Raw genomic sequence first — 21,957 nt, forward strand, 5'->3', positions numbered from 1 at the left:
AAATGAGGTATCCGTCTGTCTTTCCAGGAAATAAATAACCTTCATGAGGTAACTGTGAGCATGGAAGGTGATGCTGAAGCCTGTGTGTTTAGTTCTAACACCTGTAAACACAAGGCAGAAGAAAAGCTGTCACTATATTGGGAAAGGAGGCCACTGGTTTGCAAGGCTTTCTATTTTATTTTTTTTTCCCCCTTTTTTTAAAAAAGAAAAAGCCTTAGGTAGACTTAGTCATGTTCCAGAGAGGAAAACAGCTAAACATGTGCGATTTGGGGCATCAAAGAGATTTAAGGGCATTATATAAGTCACATTAAGTCTTGAACTACTTCAGATATACAGGGTTGTCCTAGTAGGGGGTAAAGATACTCAATGGAGTTATATGGCCCTACGAGATGAACAAGTATTTTTGGATTACTTCCTTCCTACTTAATGCCCAATCCCTTAAAGAGGTACAGATTGGACTTAAACCACTCTGAGAGCTGAGTCCCACATACATTAAGAGACTTTACATATTACAGGATTCATCAGAGTCACATACTTGTGTGTGTTTTGGTAGGTGAGCGTGTTTTTGCCTATACACATCAATGAGTTGGATAGGAAAGTAAACTGGGAAGCCATAGGCTGAGAGGTGAATGTGTATTAAAGCAGAAGGGTGGGTTGGTTTTTATGACTACTCCTACTTTCTACTATTTGCATCTCTCAAACTAAATGTGCAAACTGTGTTTTCAAACATCCTGCAAAGAGTGGTAGCTTCAAGTAAAAAGGGGTTAATCAGAGTACTGCAAACTTGTAAAGGTGCCCTGGAGCATTGCCCATGGGAGGCCTGCGGATAATTACAAACCATTCAGCAAACACAACCCAGCAGCTCACCGAGACATTCTGACGGTGAGCCAAAAGGTAAACAGCGTGCAAACAAGACATAGGTGGCAAAACACGGAGTATATAAGTTATACAACATTAGCTCTCAGATTGAAAGCATGGATCGAAGGGACACCTGACTCATAAATGGACCACAGCTACGCGTGGAGCATAATCAAGCTACGGATACTGTAAAACATCACACACAGAGAGCATAATCATAGTTAATAGCTTAGATACAGAAGTCTCCCACCATATTTCCAAGATCATAATCATTACAGCCTCTTTTGTGATCATCATCAGCACCACCACCACTTATGTAGTTCCAACTCCCAGATTTGTGCCTAATTAGCCTCATTAGTAAATGTCACCTCAATCTGAATTTGTACTCACTGGACCTCCAGTGCTCAAGAATGTGTGTTTGCAGTTGGCTGCGTGTGCGCTGTGATGAAATAGTTCTGCCCCACAGGGTTGATATTGCAGCTGAAAAAAGGAATAGGGCAGAGCGAAGACTGCAAGGAGTCTGACGTATCAGTAACCTCCATCTTGTCCCACACCTATGGCTAACCTCGGGCTAAGTTAGGGAATTAACAGAGGGAGCCGGGGAGAGATGCAAGACTGCCTTTGACTTTGCACTTCAGAGGTGTGAGTGGTTTTTTGCCCCTCCTCTGGAGACTTTGAGAAAGACCGGCATTATACATTAATAACACCAGAGATTTTTCACCCCGTCTGCACAGCATTTGTTTGTGCTCCTTATTGATTTTTCATGGAATTCCTTTGATGAGAGTATAGAAACTGACACCTTTGATTCCACTTACCGTTAATCGTTGTGTGCACTTTTGTGTAAGCGTGAACCTTTTTAGTATATAACCGTGCGAGCCATTGTTAATTGAATGTATTATTAAACTGTGCACGTCTGTATGTGCATATATGCTTTTTACTAGGTGTTCTTTTCTAGTTTAGTAATGAGTGCTGTTCAATTATCTACATTAAACCACAGTGTCATAACGTCCCTCATATTTTTTATCACCATGCAAGCCTTCACACACATCTTTTCTTGCTTTTTTCTTTTCCCTTTTTTTTTGCATCTCTGTCACTTTACAAATTATAGACTTGGTATTTTGGGAAGGGCAGTTCACACTGTTGGATCTTCACAGTTCTGTGCATTTGTCCCACTGCCACTCCATGCGTGAAAATAAAAAAAAGAAAGGAAGGAAGAAAGAAAGAACATCAAAGAGGAGAAAATCTCAGACAGCAACAACGAATGAAGTATGAAACATAACAAAAAGCACAATGGATGTTAGGAAACCAATGCCAATAAATGGCTGTATAGTTTGGGTTAATTTTAGAGATAAACAGCTTTTCCAGGAGATTTCTGGATGTCTTTGTAGATGTAGCTGATCAGATTTCAGTGACATTCAGAGATGAAACCAGAACTAAGCACAGAGATGAATGCACATAAATGAAAGCACGCACGTTTCCAGTCAAAGACATGGGTACAGGATGGGATGACCAAGGTTCTAACTCCAGCCGCTCTGTTGCATATCTGGCAGCCCTCTGTTAAGTCTCTTCCCTCGATATTAAATTCATGGCTCATTCCTTGTGAAATAAATTGCTATATTATTGCAATATTTTGTCAAAAGCCCGGAAGGATATGGGCTAAATTGAACACCCCTGCAGTTTGTAAGCAAATGTGCAATGTTTGCACATTCCTTGTTTTTCATCAAGCGGTTACCATGACCCCAGGGTGTAAAAAGACATTTGGTGTTAACTGCCTTTTGTTCCAGTAAGCACGAGTCAATACTGTATGTCTGTTTTTACATGTTATGATATATGACACACTCTCTTGAAGCTGTTTACAAATGCCTAAAGTATATCATGTCACCAGAATTTGTTTGCATAAAAATACATAACTGAAATTTGTACATTTGAAAAACATGTGAAGCCCCTGCCAACATGTCATCACATGTTATCTTGAATGTGAGCTTGATGTTTTTTAGGAGTACTCAAAGGTTGCACAGATTGTGAGAAAAAACACCACATTGGGAATGACAAAATAAAAAAAATAGGAGAAACATAGAACATTTGGCTGTAACAATGAAAAGCAGTACTGTTAAACTACTCATTAAATATGTAATATCTAATCAGCCAACCGCACGGCAGCAATTCAGTATGTTTAAATGTTTGATAAATAGTCACTCATTACAGCCAAAGTATGCAGGAGAGCATCTCTGAATACACAACATGACCATAAAACAGATGGGCAGCAGAAGACCGCACCTGTAGCTGAAGCTACAGTTCACACATTGGACCACAGAAGACTGGAAAGACGTTGCTTGGTAATGAGTCTCTTGTGGTATGGTGTGAAATTGGAATAATGAAAGCATCCATCCAGCCTTGTATCAACTCTTTAGGCTGGTGGTGCTGGTGGTGTAATGGTATGGTGGATATCTTCTTGGCATCATTTAAATGCCACAGCCTTTACACAACAAGTGTCCAGTGACTGTACATATGCTCTTTCTACTGTGCATGTTGTACTTACATGTTATTATGTTCATCCACATAGCCAATGTCATTGAGCATACATGTATTCAAATACAGTTACACAGAGATATGGGTGTATTACAACCATGTTTCCATGCATGACTATTTGTGGATTTGAATTCACATATGCATAATGTACTATACATATTACATATTAAAAACATACATACACATGTATTTTTTTTAAATAGCTAAACAGATGAAAGGGAAACTAGAATTACTGTGCAACAAAACTACAAGATTTCCCCCCCATTTTTTTCTTTATCAAAGTCTTTTGCACTCACTTTAGGAAATTGATTCCTTTAATCAACCTATGAGGCCTTGAAGGAATTCACACCACCAATCCTCCAATAATTATTAACAAAAAAGTGGCAATGATGTCTTTTCAGAAAAATGCAGGACCAAACTTTAAAAACTTTCACAATTCTCCAGTGCTATTGTGGTTTTCTAATATGTCAGATAGGTTCCTGCATGAGCACAATGTGTTCTGCCAAAACTGAAAAAGCCCAAGTTATTTCACATGAGAGTTCAGAATTCCTTTTCCATGTTGATTTCCTCTCGTTGGTTTAAAATGAACTGGAAAGGGTGAAGTTGCATACTGTCCTTGAAAGATTTATAAGAATCTGTGTGACGGACTTAATCTTCACCATTAATTTAATGAAACCTTATGTGAATTGAAAGAGTTACAAAAAAAGAGTCAGTCTGCTGCGTATCATAGCATTATTTTCTGTCTTACAAGACATTCATGACGAACCATCTAACCTTAACCTTTACATACCTTTCCTATTTCATGCCTTTACAGTATGCTATCATGTATCATGTCTTGATTTACCTAAGAAATGAAAACATGATAGCTGTAACAACTTAAATATATTTTATTGTATGTAAAAACGGCAAGACAATTCTGAAACTGTTGGAGCTTGTTACATAACTACATTATTGTATAACCATTACAGCTGGTGTGCACTGTCCTCACTGCTATATCACAAAAAATCCTCAGAACAACCATCTGTACTGTAATCATTATTATTAATTCAACATTAAGAACCATTGAAAACACAAAACATGCTTATTTCAAATTAACATATTTAAAGCACACACACACACACACTGAACTGGCAGCTCAGGTGTCTTATAATCTTAGGACTTTCCAGCCCCTCTTGGGATCTCTCTTCTCTGTCTTTAATCTCACGAAGCTCTCAGTTTGATCTCAGCTCAGAAAAAAAGAACTCTGATTGGTTTAGTTTTAGATTATTTTGTTACATTTCAGATGCTTTATTTTGCAAGAGCAAATGTATTTGCATTTATATAGCTCATTTCTAATCTCACTGACCACTTAAACCACTTTTAACTACAATTCAGACTTTAACTATACATTAATACAGCACTAGATTCTGTCCAATTCAAGGACTTTATTTACCTCATACCCATGGCCAATTTAGAATAATCAATTAGCCTAACATGCATTTCTTTACTTGGGGGAGAACGTGCAAAGTTTAAACAGGCTCTGCCTAGATTTGAACCGGGAACTTTCTTAGTATGAGTTGACAATGATAGCTCATGCACCAACATGACTCCCCTATTTCAGATCTCATATCTGTGCCAGGGGACCTTCTGACTACTGTAAGACATCTGTTGCCTTTGTGCACCATCTATGATCACTTCTATGTTTACTATTTAACTCTTTGGAGGTTCCCCCATTAATGCTCAAAGACCAGCAGGTCCCTGTGTCTGCAGGAACTTGGGCAAATGTGGTGGGAACACAGAAAAATCATGTGACACCTCAAATTTTGTCATCACTTTCCCATAAAAAAAACACAGATGCCTGCCACGTCAAAGTCTCAAGATTCCTTAAAACCGCCATTTTCTTGAAATCCATCTCTGTTCACAGTATATAGGTCAGTTTCGACCCAGACCAGCTAGCCCCTGCACAACAGTGTCAAACTTTCAAATAGTTTTTGTGTATTTTGGGTCACTTTAGGAAAAGTTGTCAAATTTCAGGCTAAAAGGATGACATTCAAGGTATTTTTAATCCAGCTAAATGTCAGGACAGGTCCAATTTGACCCAAACAATATGTAAAGGTTAACAATACCCTCAATTAACTGGTGGGTGTCAGATCTGCTGACAATGTACATTGTTTAGCAACGACCTTATTTTGCATTATTCCCCTCAACCCATCCTCACCCCTCTGCCAGCAACTGCATCTTTATCACAGGGTTGAGTAATCTCACTCCTGCTTTGCTCCCTGCACTAATTATCAGACCTCTAATCATCAGTCTATCACACTTCCTTAAATGAGCAGAAACAAGGCCAGTATTGTGGAACATCTTATTGACCGTATCGACTGTGTGTAAAAGAGAAGGGTGGCGGTGGTCTGGGGTGGGAAGAAATGTTGAAGTGAGAATTGATTTTTAGGAACATGTTCATCAATTCATAACTGGAGTTCAAATAGAAGAGCTATTATGTTAACCAGCTGAGCTTTCTTTTAATGGTGTTTTGGTTTTTTGGTTTTTTTTGTAAAAACTGCTTCTAAAAGAACCAAACGAGTCAAGTGCACATTTTTCCCTTATTATCATTTTCCCCCTTCATAGTGGCAATTCATATGATTCTCCTTTTATTTGGTTGCCGCTGCATAGTCAGTTTACTACAGGTGGAAATGAAAGGAAAAGGCTGAATGAAAGAATGGCACAACACAAAATATGCAAATGATTCCACACAGCTTCATCGCATGACACAATTGGGCAATTAACAGCTAATCACGCTCTGTGTTCAGCTGACTGGTGTGTCAGTACATACAGTGCATTTAGAACTACGGCAGACACCAGAAAATAGAGTCAGAAACAGAGACGGGAAAGCGCGCGTTTACAGACCTTGATACTTGTGCATTAGTGCCATATGCAAGGAAAAACAGAGGAGCAACTCTACCTCAGAAAATGTCAGTGGCGTGATTAGATTGCAAGCAAGACTAGTCAATAAATACTTCAAATACAGAGAAATGTTTTTATACCGAGCTTTAAGTGGAAAAACTCAATTTTAAGATGAATGCACACTTTAGAAGTCAGCATTGTTCTGCAGAGATGCAAAGAGAAGGTGATATGGTGAGATGAGTCATCCGTCACCAACTTCTCAGCATGTGGGCGAATGCATGTCATTCACCAAGAGAATGCCATGGACATGAAGGCTTGACCCCCAGCAGCAAGAGGATCCAGTGGCTCTGTGATGGAATGGGAGGAATTTTGCTGGCATCAGGAAGTGTCACTGCAAATAAATACAAAGCTGTACCGAGTGGCCACCTTTATTCTGAGACAAAACATTTCTTCCCTCGTGGGAGTAGCCTCTTTGAGGATGACAGTACCCCCATCCATATGGCACAAGGGTTCACTGAATGGTTTGAGTCACTGGCCGAAGCTGTGGGAGCTTTTGAACCAACAGCGCTTCTCATAACCATCACTGAAACTGTCCAAATCTCTTTGGATGAATTGTGTTCAATCTCTCAGGTTGAGTGGCAAGCACAAGCAGAGTCAGTACAGACGTGCATGCAAACTGTAGTGATGTCAACACCAAACTGAGATGCTGTATGCATGTTTTTCTTTTAATTTGTCACCCCTTTTTTTAACAACTGGCCTGGATTTTTATGTTTGGGATTTGATGTCCACTGAGCTTGAAACACACCACAAACTTGAGTTAATCCAGGAAAAGGCTCTAGTCGTCTGACTTCTGTGAAATAAATGAGGTAGTAGCTTCAGTTTAATATTCTGTTTCATCTCTCTCTTTTTTATATACCTTAGTGAGGTTCTTCTGCCTTTAACTCCCAAAGAGCCCCCCCCATACTTCTAACGGCTGTCACACCAATTAGAAATCCTAGGTAATCTTACGTCTAGTCATTAAAATCCAGTCAGACACTGGGTGCAATAATGTTCAAAGGGTGCTGTGACAATCTCTGAAATATGAAGCAACCTTTATTAGATTTCCACAAGGAGGATTCCATCAGCAATCTGTTCTCAGGATTGTGTTTAACCGCCTACAGTCTGTGGTCTTCACATTAGAAATATATATATATTTTCTATGATCTGCTTCTGTTTGGGTTGCAGCGGGATAGGAGGGTTTGCGCTGCGGTGGAAGTGAAGCAGTAGGCGGTGAGGCGGTGGCACATCTATCGAGGGCAGGGCGGTACTGGGGAGGAACGTTGCCCTGGAGCGCGCCGCACGTACCGAAGGGACGCGCTGATTGACAGTCGGAGGCACGGAGCGCCCCGTGCGGAGCTCGCAAGCGGAGCACGCTAATCTCACCGCAACACGTCTTGTCAACGGCATCTGTGTGAAATTCCCAGATAGATCAGCCTGGCGCAGAAAAGAAAAAGAGGAAGAGTATCCGTCCAGCGGCTCCGTTATTGGAGGGTTTCTGGAGAAGTGGAAAGGACGCGGCGGCTCTGCAACTCTCTCCCCATCTTCTCTCTACCTGTTCAGTGATTAGTGGAAATAGTCTTGGCCAACCTGGCGCCTCAAAGTGTCCGGATAACGGGAGTGGGTGGACGCAAAGGTCAGAATGCACCAAGCAATCTGAGCGAAGAAAGATTTTTGTCGATTTCTTTTTGTGGACTAAAAGGACTGCGCTTGGTGCTTGATCGGGATATATTTTTGTGGGGAGAGGTTGCTCATTTTTAAAAACATTTGTTAAATGCAAAATAATCGCGATGTGTTTGTGAATCTTTTTTATTATTATTTCCAGGAGATTGTAATAGAAGAAAACTCTTTCTAATTGGAATATTGGATACAGAAGCAGGAAAGTCTGGAGGAATTTAGTCCAAGTTCCCTTTTGGTGCGTAATGTGTGCAAGTGCCGCATAAGTACTTTTGCCTTGTCCGTTTTTCTACCTCCAGTACCCCCATTTTTCTTTCTCATGGAGTAGGCTGAATCGCAGGTAAAGACTTAAAAAGAGTGGGCTTATTCCCTGCCGCCCCGAAACACAGGCGGATTCGATGCGCCGATTCTTCGTGTGATGGTAAATGACCGATGGGGAATCATGAACAGCTCTTCTGAACTCGAAGATGGAACTCGGCATAAAAACCAGGTATGTTCCGCACATTCTCCACTCGCTCTGTGGGCTTTTTTTTTTTTTTTTTTTTAATTACTATTATTATTAGTAGTAGTATTATGAGGAGTGGTGCATCTGCTTGCTGCAGTGTTACCACGCTGAATTTGGTGATGTGCCTCTCGGGCGAATCACTGCACTGTAGAGACAGAAGCTGCAGATGAGCTGTTATTCCCGACTCCCCGAGCTTTAGCACTTCTGTTCCTGTCATAATGTTTCAACCCACCCGCGGATCACACGGTCCCCACGGCTACTTTTTATTTATTTTTTTTTATTTTAATGTGTCACAGCGCGTGAACGTGTTAGTTAGCCCTACTTAGAAATACATTCATTAAGGGGAATAGGTGAAAATCACTGCAGGAGATAATTGCGCATCTCGGCTGCATCCTCACCACATATTGTCAGATTACTTCGGGCTGCGAGCTGCTCGCTTGTCTGAAAATCCCGTTTGTCTTGTTGAAAATGCCGAAACTTGGCGCACAGACATCCTCCCGACAGTCTTGAGTTCAGCCTGTCTCCCGCTCGGGTGAACTGGGACAGGGTCGGACGTGTATGGTGTTGCATGCACGAAAGGCTCACTTTGGGGAATAGTCAGTGTGTTTTCACAAGGTCAGTAGAGGGTTATTGACAGCCAATGAGAGAGAGAACGAGACAGAGAGAGGAGGCGAGAGAGAGAAAGGTCTCCTCGGGAACAAGGGATCGGATTTCGGGGCACTGATACAGCTTGTGGCCTTTGCAAAACACACAGAAAGGAGGAAACACGCGTTTTCTTTTCCCTGTTTCTAAAAATGTAGATGGCTTTTAATAAGAAAGGTGAAAGTGCTGAAAAGTTGCTCAGAGAAATCTGAGACCGTAAGAGCAAATGTGACGTGAGCCTGCAGTTTGGCGATCTTTGCTGACGCACCTTTGATTTGTTTCATAGGAACGAGGAGAAATCAGCTCACATAAATCGTACAATAGATTTTTAAAAAATATATATGACCACATTATTATCCCAGTTAGAGTAATCAGTAATCTGTGCTTTTTAGACTTTTTGTTTTGTTTTGTTTTTTGTACTGTGAATTGCGGATGGTGCCATTCCAATTGTTAGAAAGAAGCTCGACTTTGGCAAATCTCTAATACTGTGCGAAGCTTAGGTGTTGGATGTGTGGCTTGCTGCTCTCCTGTAGATTTCAGGGCTCAGTCAGAGTCACTTGCATGGTGGCACTGTGGGCCTGTGTTTGAGTCTTGCTGCATGAGTATGGACTGATACCGAGATGAGTTTAATGTGTTGTATGTTACAGCTGGCAGATCTTCATGTAACCTGCTTATAAGTGGAGTCGAGGCCAGCGTTTTATTGCCTGCAAGCTCCCCTGTCTGTTTTATAAGCACTTAAAGGTCACGTGAACACCAGATAGCCTGCCCTGGGTTTTAATGTGTTGAGTGTGTGTGTGTGTGTTCTGCAATGCTAGCCTCTCTGTGTCTGATCAGTAAACTAAAATGGGGAGGAGGGGGTCTGTGAATGAAAAATGAAGAGTCATGTTTAGATTTAAAAAAAATCTGAATGACTCTAATATTGTGAAGCATAAAAAGCAGAATGTTATCCATAACTTCAACACTGGGTGAGAGGAGAGGTTGTGGGAAATAAGAACGCCTAATGCTCCAATCTGTCCCACTCCTCCCTACATCAATCTGTCTCCTTCTTCGGCACTTGTTATGTTACTATCACACACAGGCAGACATAACCACTCTCTCTGCCCCCCCACCCCATCCCTCTCTTTCTGTCAGCCAGTCTCTCCCTGCAATCTTTAGCAGTAATACCAATCTTTTATCTCCAGTCTCGTGCTATTGACACAGTCATTTCAGACCCAGTGGGGAGGGATCAGGTAATAGAGATCTCTTGCGGTCTCTGTTTGTCTTGATATTACAAAACATCGCCTGGTATTTGTCTGGTAACTCTGCATATTTGAGTCGTTGCTGTAGGTGGGCTGTCATCTGTGCCCTTTTGTAACAGATGGGTGCCATTTAGAGTAAAGCGGAGATTCAAGTGCGACTTAAAAACCGGCTTTGAAATCTTCGCCGGATACAAAGCAACTGTGTGACTGTGGCCGCATGGTTGGATGTGCTATTAACTTGGGAGAATTTCGAGCGAGCACAATAGCGGAGCATTCATATTAGGCTTTGTTGATGAAAAAAGTCAGAGCTGAGAAAAGTCAAGGCAAAAAAACAAAAACAAAATGTGATTCTAAATATATAAAAATACAAATAAGAGCAGGTTGCTTTGGAATGAATACACATCCCCAGAATATGAGCTTTTGGTCGCATGCAGTTCAAATGATGAAAGCCCAAAGGACAGGATGATGATTATAGGAAACCAGGACTTGTTTTCAGTCATTCACATAATATCAAAAATGTATCCAAAGGACAAGGAAGTGAATTATCATGTGACTCCTGAAGCCAATGACCTGCTTAACTGTTAGGATTTAACCTCCATTTTCTCTCACGCTCCGATGAAAGCCGCTCGCCTGAATCGTTAACCTGTTTGCTTACATGGCTGGAACGAATTGATGAAATTATGATTCATCAACTCTCTGTTTTAAGTTACGTGTCAGTTTTACATTTTTATAATTCAATACTGGAATAAGAAAGGTTTTGTTCTGTTAAAAACACCATTGTACTGTAGGTCTTCTTTTGAAAGGTTAGCTATTCAATTCAATTCAATTCAATTCAATTTTATTTATACAGAGCCAAATCACAACAACAGTCACCTCAAGGCGCTTTATATTGTAAAGTAGACCATAGAATAATACATACAGAGAAAGACCCAACAATCATATGGCCCCCTATGAGCAAGCACTTTGGCAACAGTGGGAAGGAAAAACTCCCTTTCTATATCAGATTTCTAGATTTGTATATCAGCTACTGTGCTGTGATTCTTATAGCAGGTTAAGCAGCATTTTCTTTTTAAATTTCATAGTGTGATATAAGTGCACACATGTGTGCTAAAACCTATGGTATATACAAATGTACTGCACATAGGATATATCTGTATATTTCTCATCTTTACCACACATGATGCAGAAACACAGTACAGCTTTAAAGGGAGATAAACCCAGTGGGGTTGCCCACTTGGGCTGGAGATAATCAATAACATTCTGTGAACTCTAAACTTTCCAAAGCATTGAGGAAAAAAAACTGTTTGTTTATGACAAGAAAACCATGGAATATATCTGACAGTTTGTCAGCTTTTACAGCCTAAGCTTCACTTTGGAACCACAACCAACACAAACAGATCAAAGTCAAGAAATGGAATCAATGATTCAGCAAAGCGTGTAACAATAGTTAGGAAGTCTATCTATCTCCAAAACATCATGAAGGAAAGCTATAAGAAGGAGGATGATGTGCAGCACATACATGCAAAGATATGCGCACACACACGCACCATGTTTATCACACACAAGTATCAAAAACAGACTCAGCAGCCACCCATATCACAAATTATGTCAACACCTCTGCTGGTATTTATCAAACTGCACTAACTCACTTAATTAGACTTTGTACCCACACGCAACTGTGGCACAAGAGTCAGGCTCTGTAGGACTTCATGCACACACTGATTTTTCATTGTATCTCATAATTACGCCTACAGCAATAGTGGAAATGCTTTTGTTGGTGTTTTTTTTTATTTCTAAGTAACTGTGTGATTATTTTATTTTTGTCCTGTACGTTAAACTGAAGTGTCCTGAAGCAAGTGCAATCACAAAGTAATCTTGCTCATGTACTAATGGAATATGTATCATATGTATTTTTTAAGCACCTCAACCTCAGTTTTTAATGGAAGAAAAAAGTGCAGTATATTCTGGTCAATGGGAGGGGGTGTGCCAATCAACAGCAGTCTCGGGCTGGACATTGCTCAGTAGCATTCAAACATAATGAAGAAGTTCCAAAGTGCCGTTAGATTTGTGGATAACAGCACAACGCGACTGCAGAGTGGCTACTCCATGATAATAATGACAAGCAGCTGCTAAGAGGCAACTGATGGCAATCTTGATATCTGAAGACATGCAATCACAAAGCGCGCTTCTTTACAGCTCTGAATCGTTCAGGTCCCGATTTATAGTGTTCATGTGATGAGTTCAAAACAGTAATGTGCGAACAACTGAGAAAATCAAGCCATTTACACTCGACAAACAAACACATGAAATTGCCATGATCGCTGTACAAACAGGGTAATTATTCTTTTTTTTCCATATAAAGAATGCGTCAAATGGCAGCGAAACCTTCCCCACATAGCGATCAATACAGAGGATTATTAATCTCCTCTTCTCTGTAGAGCCTTTTAAACCAAAAGCCATAATTAGTGAAAAAGAGTGAAAATATAGATGAGTGCAGCCTGTAAAAAGTCAGCTACTTCCCAAAGGATTTGGTAAAGACCAAAAACATGACTAAAAGAGAGTCGTGGCTGTACTTACATTCCCCGCTGCTAATTAATGATCAAATTAAAACTGCTGACATGCCCACAGTTAGCATACTAGCTAGGATGACAGCTAGGATATGGTAATATTTAACATTTATTAACTATAACAGAAAAAAATTGCAGTTGTCATCATAGCTTAAACTTTCACTCGCTACGGCTTATTTGTGTTCAGTAGGGCAGCATTTGCGATTGGAAAATTGCGGCCTTTCATATCGTGACTTTGATTAATTGTTCAGCCCTAATAACAATGCTCCAGTGGAAGCAGATACATGTGAAATATATGTTCTATACAGCCATGCCATGATACTTTAATCATCAGCATAACAGTATGTTGAGGGCTGAAGATTGTAAATGCGTGCCGTCTCCGTGAGAGATGTGGGCTTGCTGCTTCTGTGGGTACCCTTGTCGAAATAATGAACCTGCTGAGCAGGCCAGAGGTATAGGAGGCCATGTGGACTGGAGCAAAACAGAGCAGAGAGACTTCCCTGGATCACTGGGCCTGTGATTTCCCTGTGGGGGGTCTTGCTGTGGCAGGACTACAGCTCTAACAACCTCGGCCTTGGTCTCCCCTGCCTTGCTCTGGCTTGGCATCGAGGAAGCACCTGACACCAAAGGGCTTCATGTATTTGTCACATCACCGATACGGATGCAATAGCTACACATTCTGCTTTCAGTCAACTTCAGCGCATCAAGCATGTTTCGCTTGTGTGATGACTTACTTTTATCAATCCTTTCAAACTTAGTTGGGGGAGGGGGGACAGAATAGATATAGTAACTCTATTTATCAAGAAGAAAACAAAAACAGTCCCTCAGTGTCACCGATTTCACTTTGCTCTTTATAGCAACATCCCCCTATAAACTGGCGCATGTACTATAATGAATTTCAAAGCCTTAATTTTTTGCAGTTTCTCATCTTCCTGTGGGCACGTCTCTTCTCACACAAATGCTTTTCTAATTGCCTCTCTCTGTTTTTATTCTTTGTATCGGTGCAATATCAGCTTCCTTCCAGCTATAAACACATCCATGCGCTATAGATGCTTTCCATTGTTTTAGTATTGTTGAATTGTGGGTTCAAAGCCTAAGTGGTTCACAGGAGTGTAGGACTATTGTTAGAATGAAGGTATGAATGTGTGAGAGGACTCTGTGTGTTGGTGGATCAAAGAGGTAACGAGCCATTACTGTCAAGTTGTTATATAACTGAAGAGTGCTTTTTCATAGAAAGTGATTGAGTGTCGTAATGGAGCGGCATGCAGTTTTGTTTAGGTTTCTGACACAGACAGAGCCATTTTGTGTAGCATCCCAACAAACTCCATGGTGACAGCAATAGAAATGGTCACTGTTCAGCTGCAAAATACTGAAGGGTGATAATGAGCAATGAGGCCAGAGGTGGCCAAAATATTGGTTACCAAATTGCTATGGAAATAAAAAGCAGATGCATGTTGTTTTTATATATTTTTTATAATATTTCACTTTTTTTTAGTTACAAAATGGTTGTAAACAGAGAGTCATAATATGTTCAGTTATTTTTTTTTAATTGAAGAAAAAAATATTTATGTATGTTTTTCAATGTAGAATGTTGGTGGTTCAGTCCCTGAAGAACCAGAAACCAATCCAATCAGCCCCCCGAGCTGATCCTGATGCGTTCATCGGACTGTGAATGTGTGTCCGAATGCTGGCTAGGAAGTACTTAGATGTAGAAAAAAGTGCTTATGCAGATGAGACATGTTGTATAAAGCCATTTAAGTGCTTAAGTACTCAAATGGCACTATATAAGAACTAGTCCCATATTTGGAGATTTCAAAATCCAATACATAGGCTGTATTTAAAAAAAAAAAATATTGGTTATGTGTATTAAATTCTTACAATAATGACATAAAGATCATCTTTCTTTGTTGTCACAACAAGTCGTATAGTCGTTAGTTGTTATTTTTGTGGTGTTGCAAACAGAGAAGTTGCAGAGCGCCCTCTGATGGATAACTGTGTAATTAATTTTCAATTTTCCACTGTTGTAAATGCCAGTGCCAATATGCTGACAAATAGATAATACACAAATACAACCCTATGGTTAAATTGTAATTTGGCCAGTTCATGGTAGGATTAAGATTATGAGTCTGTCTCATGATGGTGTTTAATGTTCTCATGTTTCCTACTCTTTTTATAAGTCTTTCTGTCATCTTTTGTTCTGATACGATGTTTTTGTAAACAAACTGCTTGTTGGTAAAAAGTCCAGGAAGGGCATCTAGCAATATTCAAAAAGGACGTAAAACAGGTCACATCTGGAACGCCTGCACAATTTTTCAAACAAGACTACAGATCCACAATGTTGGTGAGCTAGTGGATATTCAGAATAGAAATGTATGCTGGGATGCGTAGCTCTATGAAGATAGCTCTTTACTCATCTGAAGGTTAAACATGGGAACTGCTTTCCTGCGTGCTTTTCATCCCTTATTTGTATTTACTCTCTGACCCTTATGCCTCTCTATGTTTTTTTTTCTCACTTTCTCAGTGTATATATTTCTTATTCACATGAATGTGCAGACTATTTCAGATCTGTAGTGCTGCAAGCTGGCCAACAAGGCCTTCGGAGAAAAAAGAGCCATTATCCAGGAAGGACAGGAACACAAATGAAAACAGAATTTGATGAAGAAGAATGAAAACAAGACCTAGAGTAAAGAAACAAAAGAGTAACCCAAAGTGGAGTAAAAATGACACAGGAGGGTTGGAGCGAATGAATCATAGACAGTCCCAGATCAGTGTTGCGCAGACAGCGGGCTAGCTGGGGGCACTTGTACCTTTGCAAGATGACGCAGATATATTCCAGCTGCTCAAAATCCCACGTACCATCAACAAAGGGTTGTTATCAGATATACCACACATTGCTTTTGGGGAGGGAACACAGTCTTTTTCCACACAGTCAACTCTTGGATCAGTTACAAGGCTCATTGCAGATGCCCCAAAGCATCACCAAGGGCTCACTCGCATCCAGGAAAACAGCTGTAATAGGGAATAACTGTACCTAATTGATTCATGGTTCTGGTGATTATGTTGATTTTGTGCACTACATACGCTTTGGGTCAAGTGTGTATGCCCGAAGGTGCACGTGACTCAGTGCACTTGCATGTCCTTAAATGTGTGTGGGCAAACACAACGTGTGTACATGATGGTGATGATGATGGTGGCCTGTTGTATGTTTTTGAACAGTTGTGAGAAAAAGTAAATGCGAGCATTAAGAAAGAGGCCAAGGTTACTCTCTACCTGCCAGAGCATGTATTGACAGACCTGTCAACAAGCTGACCTGATGGGTAGGGTTTTACAGTAGAAGAGCTAAGAGTCCAGGAAAGACTTAGGGAGAGAGGAAACCAGGCAGGGAAGGACATGAAATGTACATCTGTTGGACTTTTGCTGGTCCTGCAGCATATGTTCCAAAAAAAGTCATGAAGATTAAAAAAGGAACACTTTAAAGGAAAGAAAATGTTTTATTTTATTCCAAGAGACTATAATATCACTAATATGCAGCTGATCATTCACCTCCCTGCTAATTCAGCATTAAAAATGAATTGGAAATCACCTGTGAGAGGCAGCTGAGAGGTGTGTGGAGGTGGGAGGAAAAGAGTGGGCTGGAAGTGAAACGGGTGGTGGGGTGAGGGATGAGAGCGATGCAGCGTGTGCATGTATTACAGAGTTCAGTCATCACAGAGGACAACTAGCTGGGCTCGTTTCCCTGACAGATTGGACCCTATCTTTATATCTGCAGTGAGAAGTGTCCAATTTCCTCCTGGCGATTTCAATGTAGTTAAAGAGCTCTGTTCATGTCACGCTTGCGTCTTGATAAAATAGAGATGTGAGATTAGGACCCTTCTTTTAAGCGAACATACATCGCACCACAACACCACATAATGGGCTTTTTCTTTTTTTGGCTTGATGTTCCCTCGTCATTAATCAACGATTAAATATCATCACGCATGGAAGCACAAAAAAAAGTCACCTACACGCATTTTTCCTTTCTGATGAGCATCAAACTAAAAATGCAGCCTGAACAGTGAATTAATTGAGCAAATTCATTTGAAAATCTAGTAAATAATTTATGACATACAGAGAAGTTTAATCAAGAAATCAATCTATTGGCCACTGGACCTGGAGCAGAAAAAGCATAGGAGAGCAGGGGGTAAGAGGATGATGATGCAGTCTTAACATAAACTAAGCTGAATATGGAGAATGCCTCGGAGCAAGCCACAGCTGATTTTTAAAATAGTAATGCTAAAGAGTGTCATCTGTTCCTGTGCTTGTGTACTGGGGGCCTCTTTTTACTGCCAGAGCACATGTGATCGAGATACTTTGCTCTCTCTCGTGCGGCCGTCTCTCCAAAATCACATTATTGGTTCTCCTCTGAGCCAAGTAAAGGCAATTCCACAGCAAACCGGCTTCATATATTTACCTGCTGATGACTTGCTTAAGCTAACGGAGGAAACATAATAGCGTCATTATGGGCCATGCGCCATCAGATGTCTCAAGGTTAATAGCAGCATTAATTGACAACAAGGATGGAGGCTGAGAAAACCTTGTTCTAATTAGGTAGTATTCTTGACTTATGAATTGGCTTGGAAATGTAATTCCTTATCCATTCAGTTAAATGTGTCAGAAAAAACACACTCAGTGGATGGTTAATAGCCACACACTTTTTTTTTTTTAGTTTCAGGGACTTGGCTTTTACAAGATAATAAGAAATGAGAATTAATTAGATCCTGCACCAAGCCAAGCCCAATCCCTTCCTTTAAAATGTATGTCACATTTTCTGCAAGGATGGCACTGACCGCAAGCAGTAAAGCATCTTCAGTATCACTCATTAATAGTAGAAGAGTTCCCGCTGACTATATTTTAAGTCAGTTATGTTTTTACTTTTGTGATTAGTAGGATATGAAGAAAACAAGAGAGAGGTTAGGTGAGTGATATAAGGATGCTGAAAGGTATTGGAAGTGAGAACAGTTTTAGGAGAGAAATAAAAATAAATAAATAAATAAAATAGATTTGATCCATGAAATCTATCCAGGACTAGACAGACACAGAGGGAGGCAGGGGGGTATGCAGAAATGTATTTATTGCAGCTATCCAATTAAACAGTTATGACAAACTCATGGCTAATGTATTAACAGACTTATCCACTAACATCCATTATTTATTCATCATCAAAAATTCAATCTGGCAGACTGTGTGCCATTATTCAGATGTGCTGGGGGAAAGTGGCACATTTGAATAAATGAGGATTGTAGGCCTCACTCCCATGGCTTGTTGTTATTCCAAAACCCTCCTTTTAAGTGATTCAAACATTAAATCTGTCAAAAAAAATGTAGGAGAATGATTGTTGTTGCGAGTTTTTAAAAAAATCCCTCACTAGCCCACATAGCTGGATTTACTATATCTTTGGGAAGAAACATATTATTGTTCTCAGCCCATTTAAAAAAAAAAAACGACACAGACACAGAGCTGCTGAAAGGGGCTTTGTCATACATCATCTACCTTGCATTTTTTTAACCACCAAAAAGGAAACCATTATGCCTTATGTCAACTTACATCTCTTTTCAGAGCAGTTTTTGAGCCCCTCATATGGCTTCACTAGACAAGAGCATAATTATTATATTTGGTTTGTCTTGTTTCCTTTGGTGAAATTCTGCACATCTCTGCAGTACTATAGCCTGAATGTGATTGGATATGGAAATGTTGAGTGCTGCAGACCACTCGTTCTGCTGATGCTGTGGAATTTAGCATCAGCAGAACGACATATTCCTCAGAGAAACAAACACTCACTCATGCAGACACCTACTGTGCATGAAACCGGACACACAGACTCTTTAGTAATGCAAAACATTACAGGAAAACCAGCTACAGTAAAATGTACACATCCAAAGCTCGGTAGCTAAAGCATCTCGTGAGTAGACACAAATATCCAGGAAACAGCAGATAATAGGCATAGCATTCTACAATATTCCTAATACTCTATATCACATGTAATAAATTTTGACATGCAGTCTATAGTCCGTAATAAGCTTGTAATGTTAATGCTTAGCATGGACCAGCAAGTTCATCTTGGACTGACTCACTTTGGTTGATCTGGCTTCGCTGAGCCTAGCATTAGGTGCTCTGAATAACTAATATCACAGAGCAGGCTCTGTTAGATTTAGATCTACCTATTCAGCAAAAACCATTTTCATGTGAAAGAGGCAGAAGTACATAATTGCAAACTCCATTATGATAATTATGAACAAAGCACCGGGAAAATTGTGTTATAGTTATAGTTATACACAAATTATGATTTGACATTTAAAATCTGACCTGCAAATGTTTCCGATGGTCTTCCTGTCAGTCCTGTGGGAATGGTGACTGTAATTTAATCAGTAGTGAGCTGCTGGTCTGATCCTCTGAAGTTAACCCGGTCCAGAACGGCGCTGAGATGACCATGGTGATCCAACCTGGTTAAAGTGAGCCATTTGTGTGGCAAAAATAAACACGAGTTAAGCTGATAGTTTGCTGATAATCTTCTCTGTTCACCATCTCTTGGTAACACTAGCAGTACCATTTTTATGAGCTTTCATGAGCAAATATGTGCAGACTGACTCTGCATATATTTGCTCATAACCTTGGTCATATGGGATAAACTGTTGAGATCTCACCATAAATGTTACAGTTTGTCTTTGAGAAACCATGAATTCATAAAAATTTAATTAATTAAACTGTATGATGCATAAAAACAACCAATTGGGCAGAGGTTTTGTATTTTCTTGTTGTGTGAAAGGCAAACAGTGTTCTTTACTGGATTTTGTCTGACTTGGCTCTCACAGTGTGTATTGACGTAGACTTGATAGCCACCTGTAGAATAATTGCAATCTAATACAACATCCATACAGGAAATAGTATAAATAGTTTTCAGGATTTTAATGTTGGTGTTTTGTTTAAATTGTGCCAGAGGAGATTTTATTATTCTCCGCTGAAACTGATGTCTTAGTTTTGTTATTCTGCTGGAGTGCTTGTTATTTCTTCCAAGGACTTAGAAGATGTATGGCCCAAACACTGCAGCATTCAGTCCCTGACTATCAAGCAGTTCAAAACAGAATCTTAAGACTATCTTCGCATTCTCTCCGAGCCATTATCTGTCCTCTATATCCCCCTATCCTTGTGTTTTTAGTATTATTTAATTTCATTCATCTATTTTGGTGTCTCATGGATGGGATGTAAAAGCACAATTTAAAATCTATATACTTTTAAAAGTTTCTTTTTACTTTCATCTTGACCTTGCTTTACTACTCTTAAATTGACATTTTCCAGACAAGCTGTCAGATTATCAGGTACAAGTGCTTCCAGTCTAGGTTTGTGTGATATTGTAAAAGCCTTTAGAAAGTCTGTCAGCACAGCACAGTGTCTCAGCCATTTGTCTGCCACCTTTATTTAAAGTTTCCTTACAGAATCAGTAATGAATTAAGTTTACAAGCGATAGAACTGGACTGGATCTGTGACAGCCCTCTGTCTTGGTCAGGGCCTGATGTGTTACGGCTGTTTGTTCCTCTGTGTTGTCTGGTAGGCAGAGTTAATCAGTACAACAGGGAGCACCTGGCCAGTCTTCCCAGAGCATTTAAGAGCTTGGTGTCTCAGCTTTTGCTCCATCTCTCCATTCACCCAACACCATATTATTTGTTTTTTTGGCTTTGGCCTGGTTGTTTAAGGTTATCACAACATACAAAGCCATGTATATTTAACATTCAATCACCCATCCAATTAGTGTTACAATGAAAACCCTGATTAGCACACCTCATGAAGCACGATGTGTGTCTACTTTATTTGGTAAGTAAAAAGGTAAATTTTAGTTTAAGTCATTTCTCTCCTACTTTTTGTCATGGCCCTTGACTAACTGTGACAAATTTGGGGGCTCGTCCAGGATTTGAACCTGGGACCTCTTTTAAATTAAATGGGTGAATATAAAGTATGCAATGTGCCCATTTGTTTGGCTGGCTTTGGCCTGGTTGTTTTAGGTTTTACACTAAACAACACTTTGGATACTCAACATTCAACTGCCAAATTTGGGAGAGGCCCCAGGTTCAAATCCCAGATGAGCCCCAAAATTTGTCACAGTCCAGCTAAAGGGCCATGACAAATAATGGAAAAGACACTAATTGAACCAGAATTTAACAAATTATTAACCAAATTGAATAGAAAATTATAGTACTCCATTAGGTGTGCTAATGTGTTTTATCAGTTGATAAAATGAAATGAAAGCCAAAGCAAACAAATACCATGGTGTTTGGTGAATAGAGAGGAGGAGCAGGAGCTGAGACACCCAGCTCTTAAATACTCCAGGGAAGCCGGCTAAACTTTTCTGTCACATATCTAACAGAAAAGTTTGAAGTCTGGTGTTTTTGTAAAAGATGTAGGGTTTGGAGAAAAAGCAGCGAAAAGTAAAGAATAAAACTGAGAGTCTATTTCTTTTTTTGACAACCCTTAATTTGCGACTAGACTGTAGCAGTAATTGTCATCTAATCACAGACAAATCTTGAAAATTGTTCTTTAGCTAACAGTGTCTTTCTTTAATTCCCACCATACTTTGAACTTATTTTCTCTCTCGCACAGCCTCTCTCACTTGGGGAATGAAATCTGGCAGCCTCCTCACAGGCACCTATAATGTGCTAACATAAGAAATCAATCAGACTCACACTATTTCTACAGCCACTCAGCTCACATTGATTTATTGCATGTGTTGAAGATGCAGAGAGAAACTCTTTAGCACTATGGGGCAGGGTGGTCAAGAGGAATGGATGTAGGAGAGGAGGATGAAGGAATGACAAGTTTAGGAGAAGAGATGGTGGGGGGGATTTGGGGTCACTGGCCTTTGTTCTGACAGACTGACTTTTAACTCCGGGGTTAAGGCACTGCCAGTCATCAGCTGAAGAGAAAGTGATGATAGTGTATTTTCTATTTTAGGTGGCTGTGGTGTTATTGCTGTGGGGATTTCTGTTACGTGGGGTAT

General features: G+C 40.0%; 1 protein-coding gene across 6 annotated transcripts in view; it reads left to right on the top strand.

The window, feature by feature from the left end:
• fibcd1b (fibrinogen C domain containing 1b) overlaps positions 1 to 21,957 on the top strand; it is a 137,620-nt gene that overhangs the window by 16,439 nt on the left and 99,224 nt on the right. For 2 of the 6 annotated variants that reach the window (XM_031754626.2, XM_031754627.2), the window contains exon 1: positions 7,519 to 8,470. The exons of 1 other annotated variant lie outside the window; for it this stretch is intronic. In XM_031754626.2, the coding sequence (XP_031610486.2) occupies positions 8,399 to 8,470 (72 nt within the window). In that variant the 5' untranslated portion in view covers positions 7,519 to 8,398. Of the gene's footprint in view, positions 1 to 7,518; positions 8,471 to 21,957 lie in introns of those variants that run through there. 3 more of the 6 variants (XM_039614347.1, XM_039614348.1, XM_039614349.1) reach the window with 3 other exon arrangements.

Source organism: Oreochromis aureus, linkage group 7 (assembly GCF_013358895.1).
Source record: "Oreochromis aureus strain Israel breed Guangdong linkage group 7, ZZ_aureus, whole genome shotgun sequence".
Taxonomy (NCBI): Eukaryota; Metazoa; Chordata; class Actinopteri; order Cichliformes; family Cichlidae; genus Oreochromis; species Oreochromis aureus.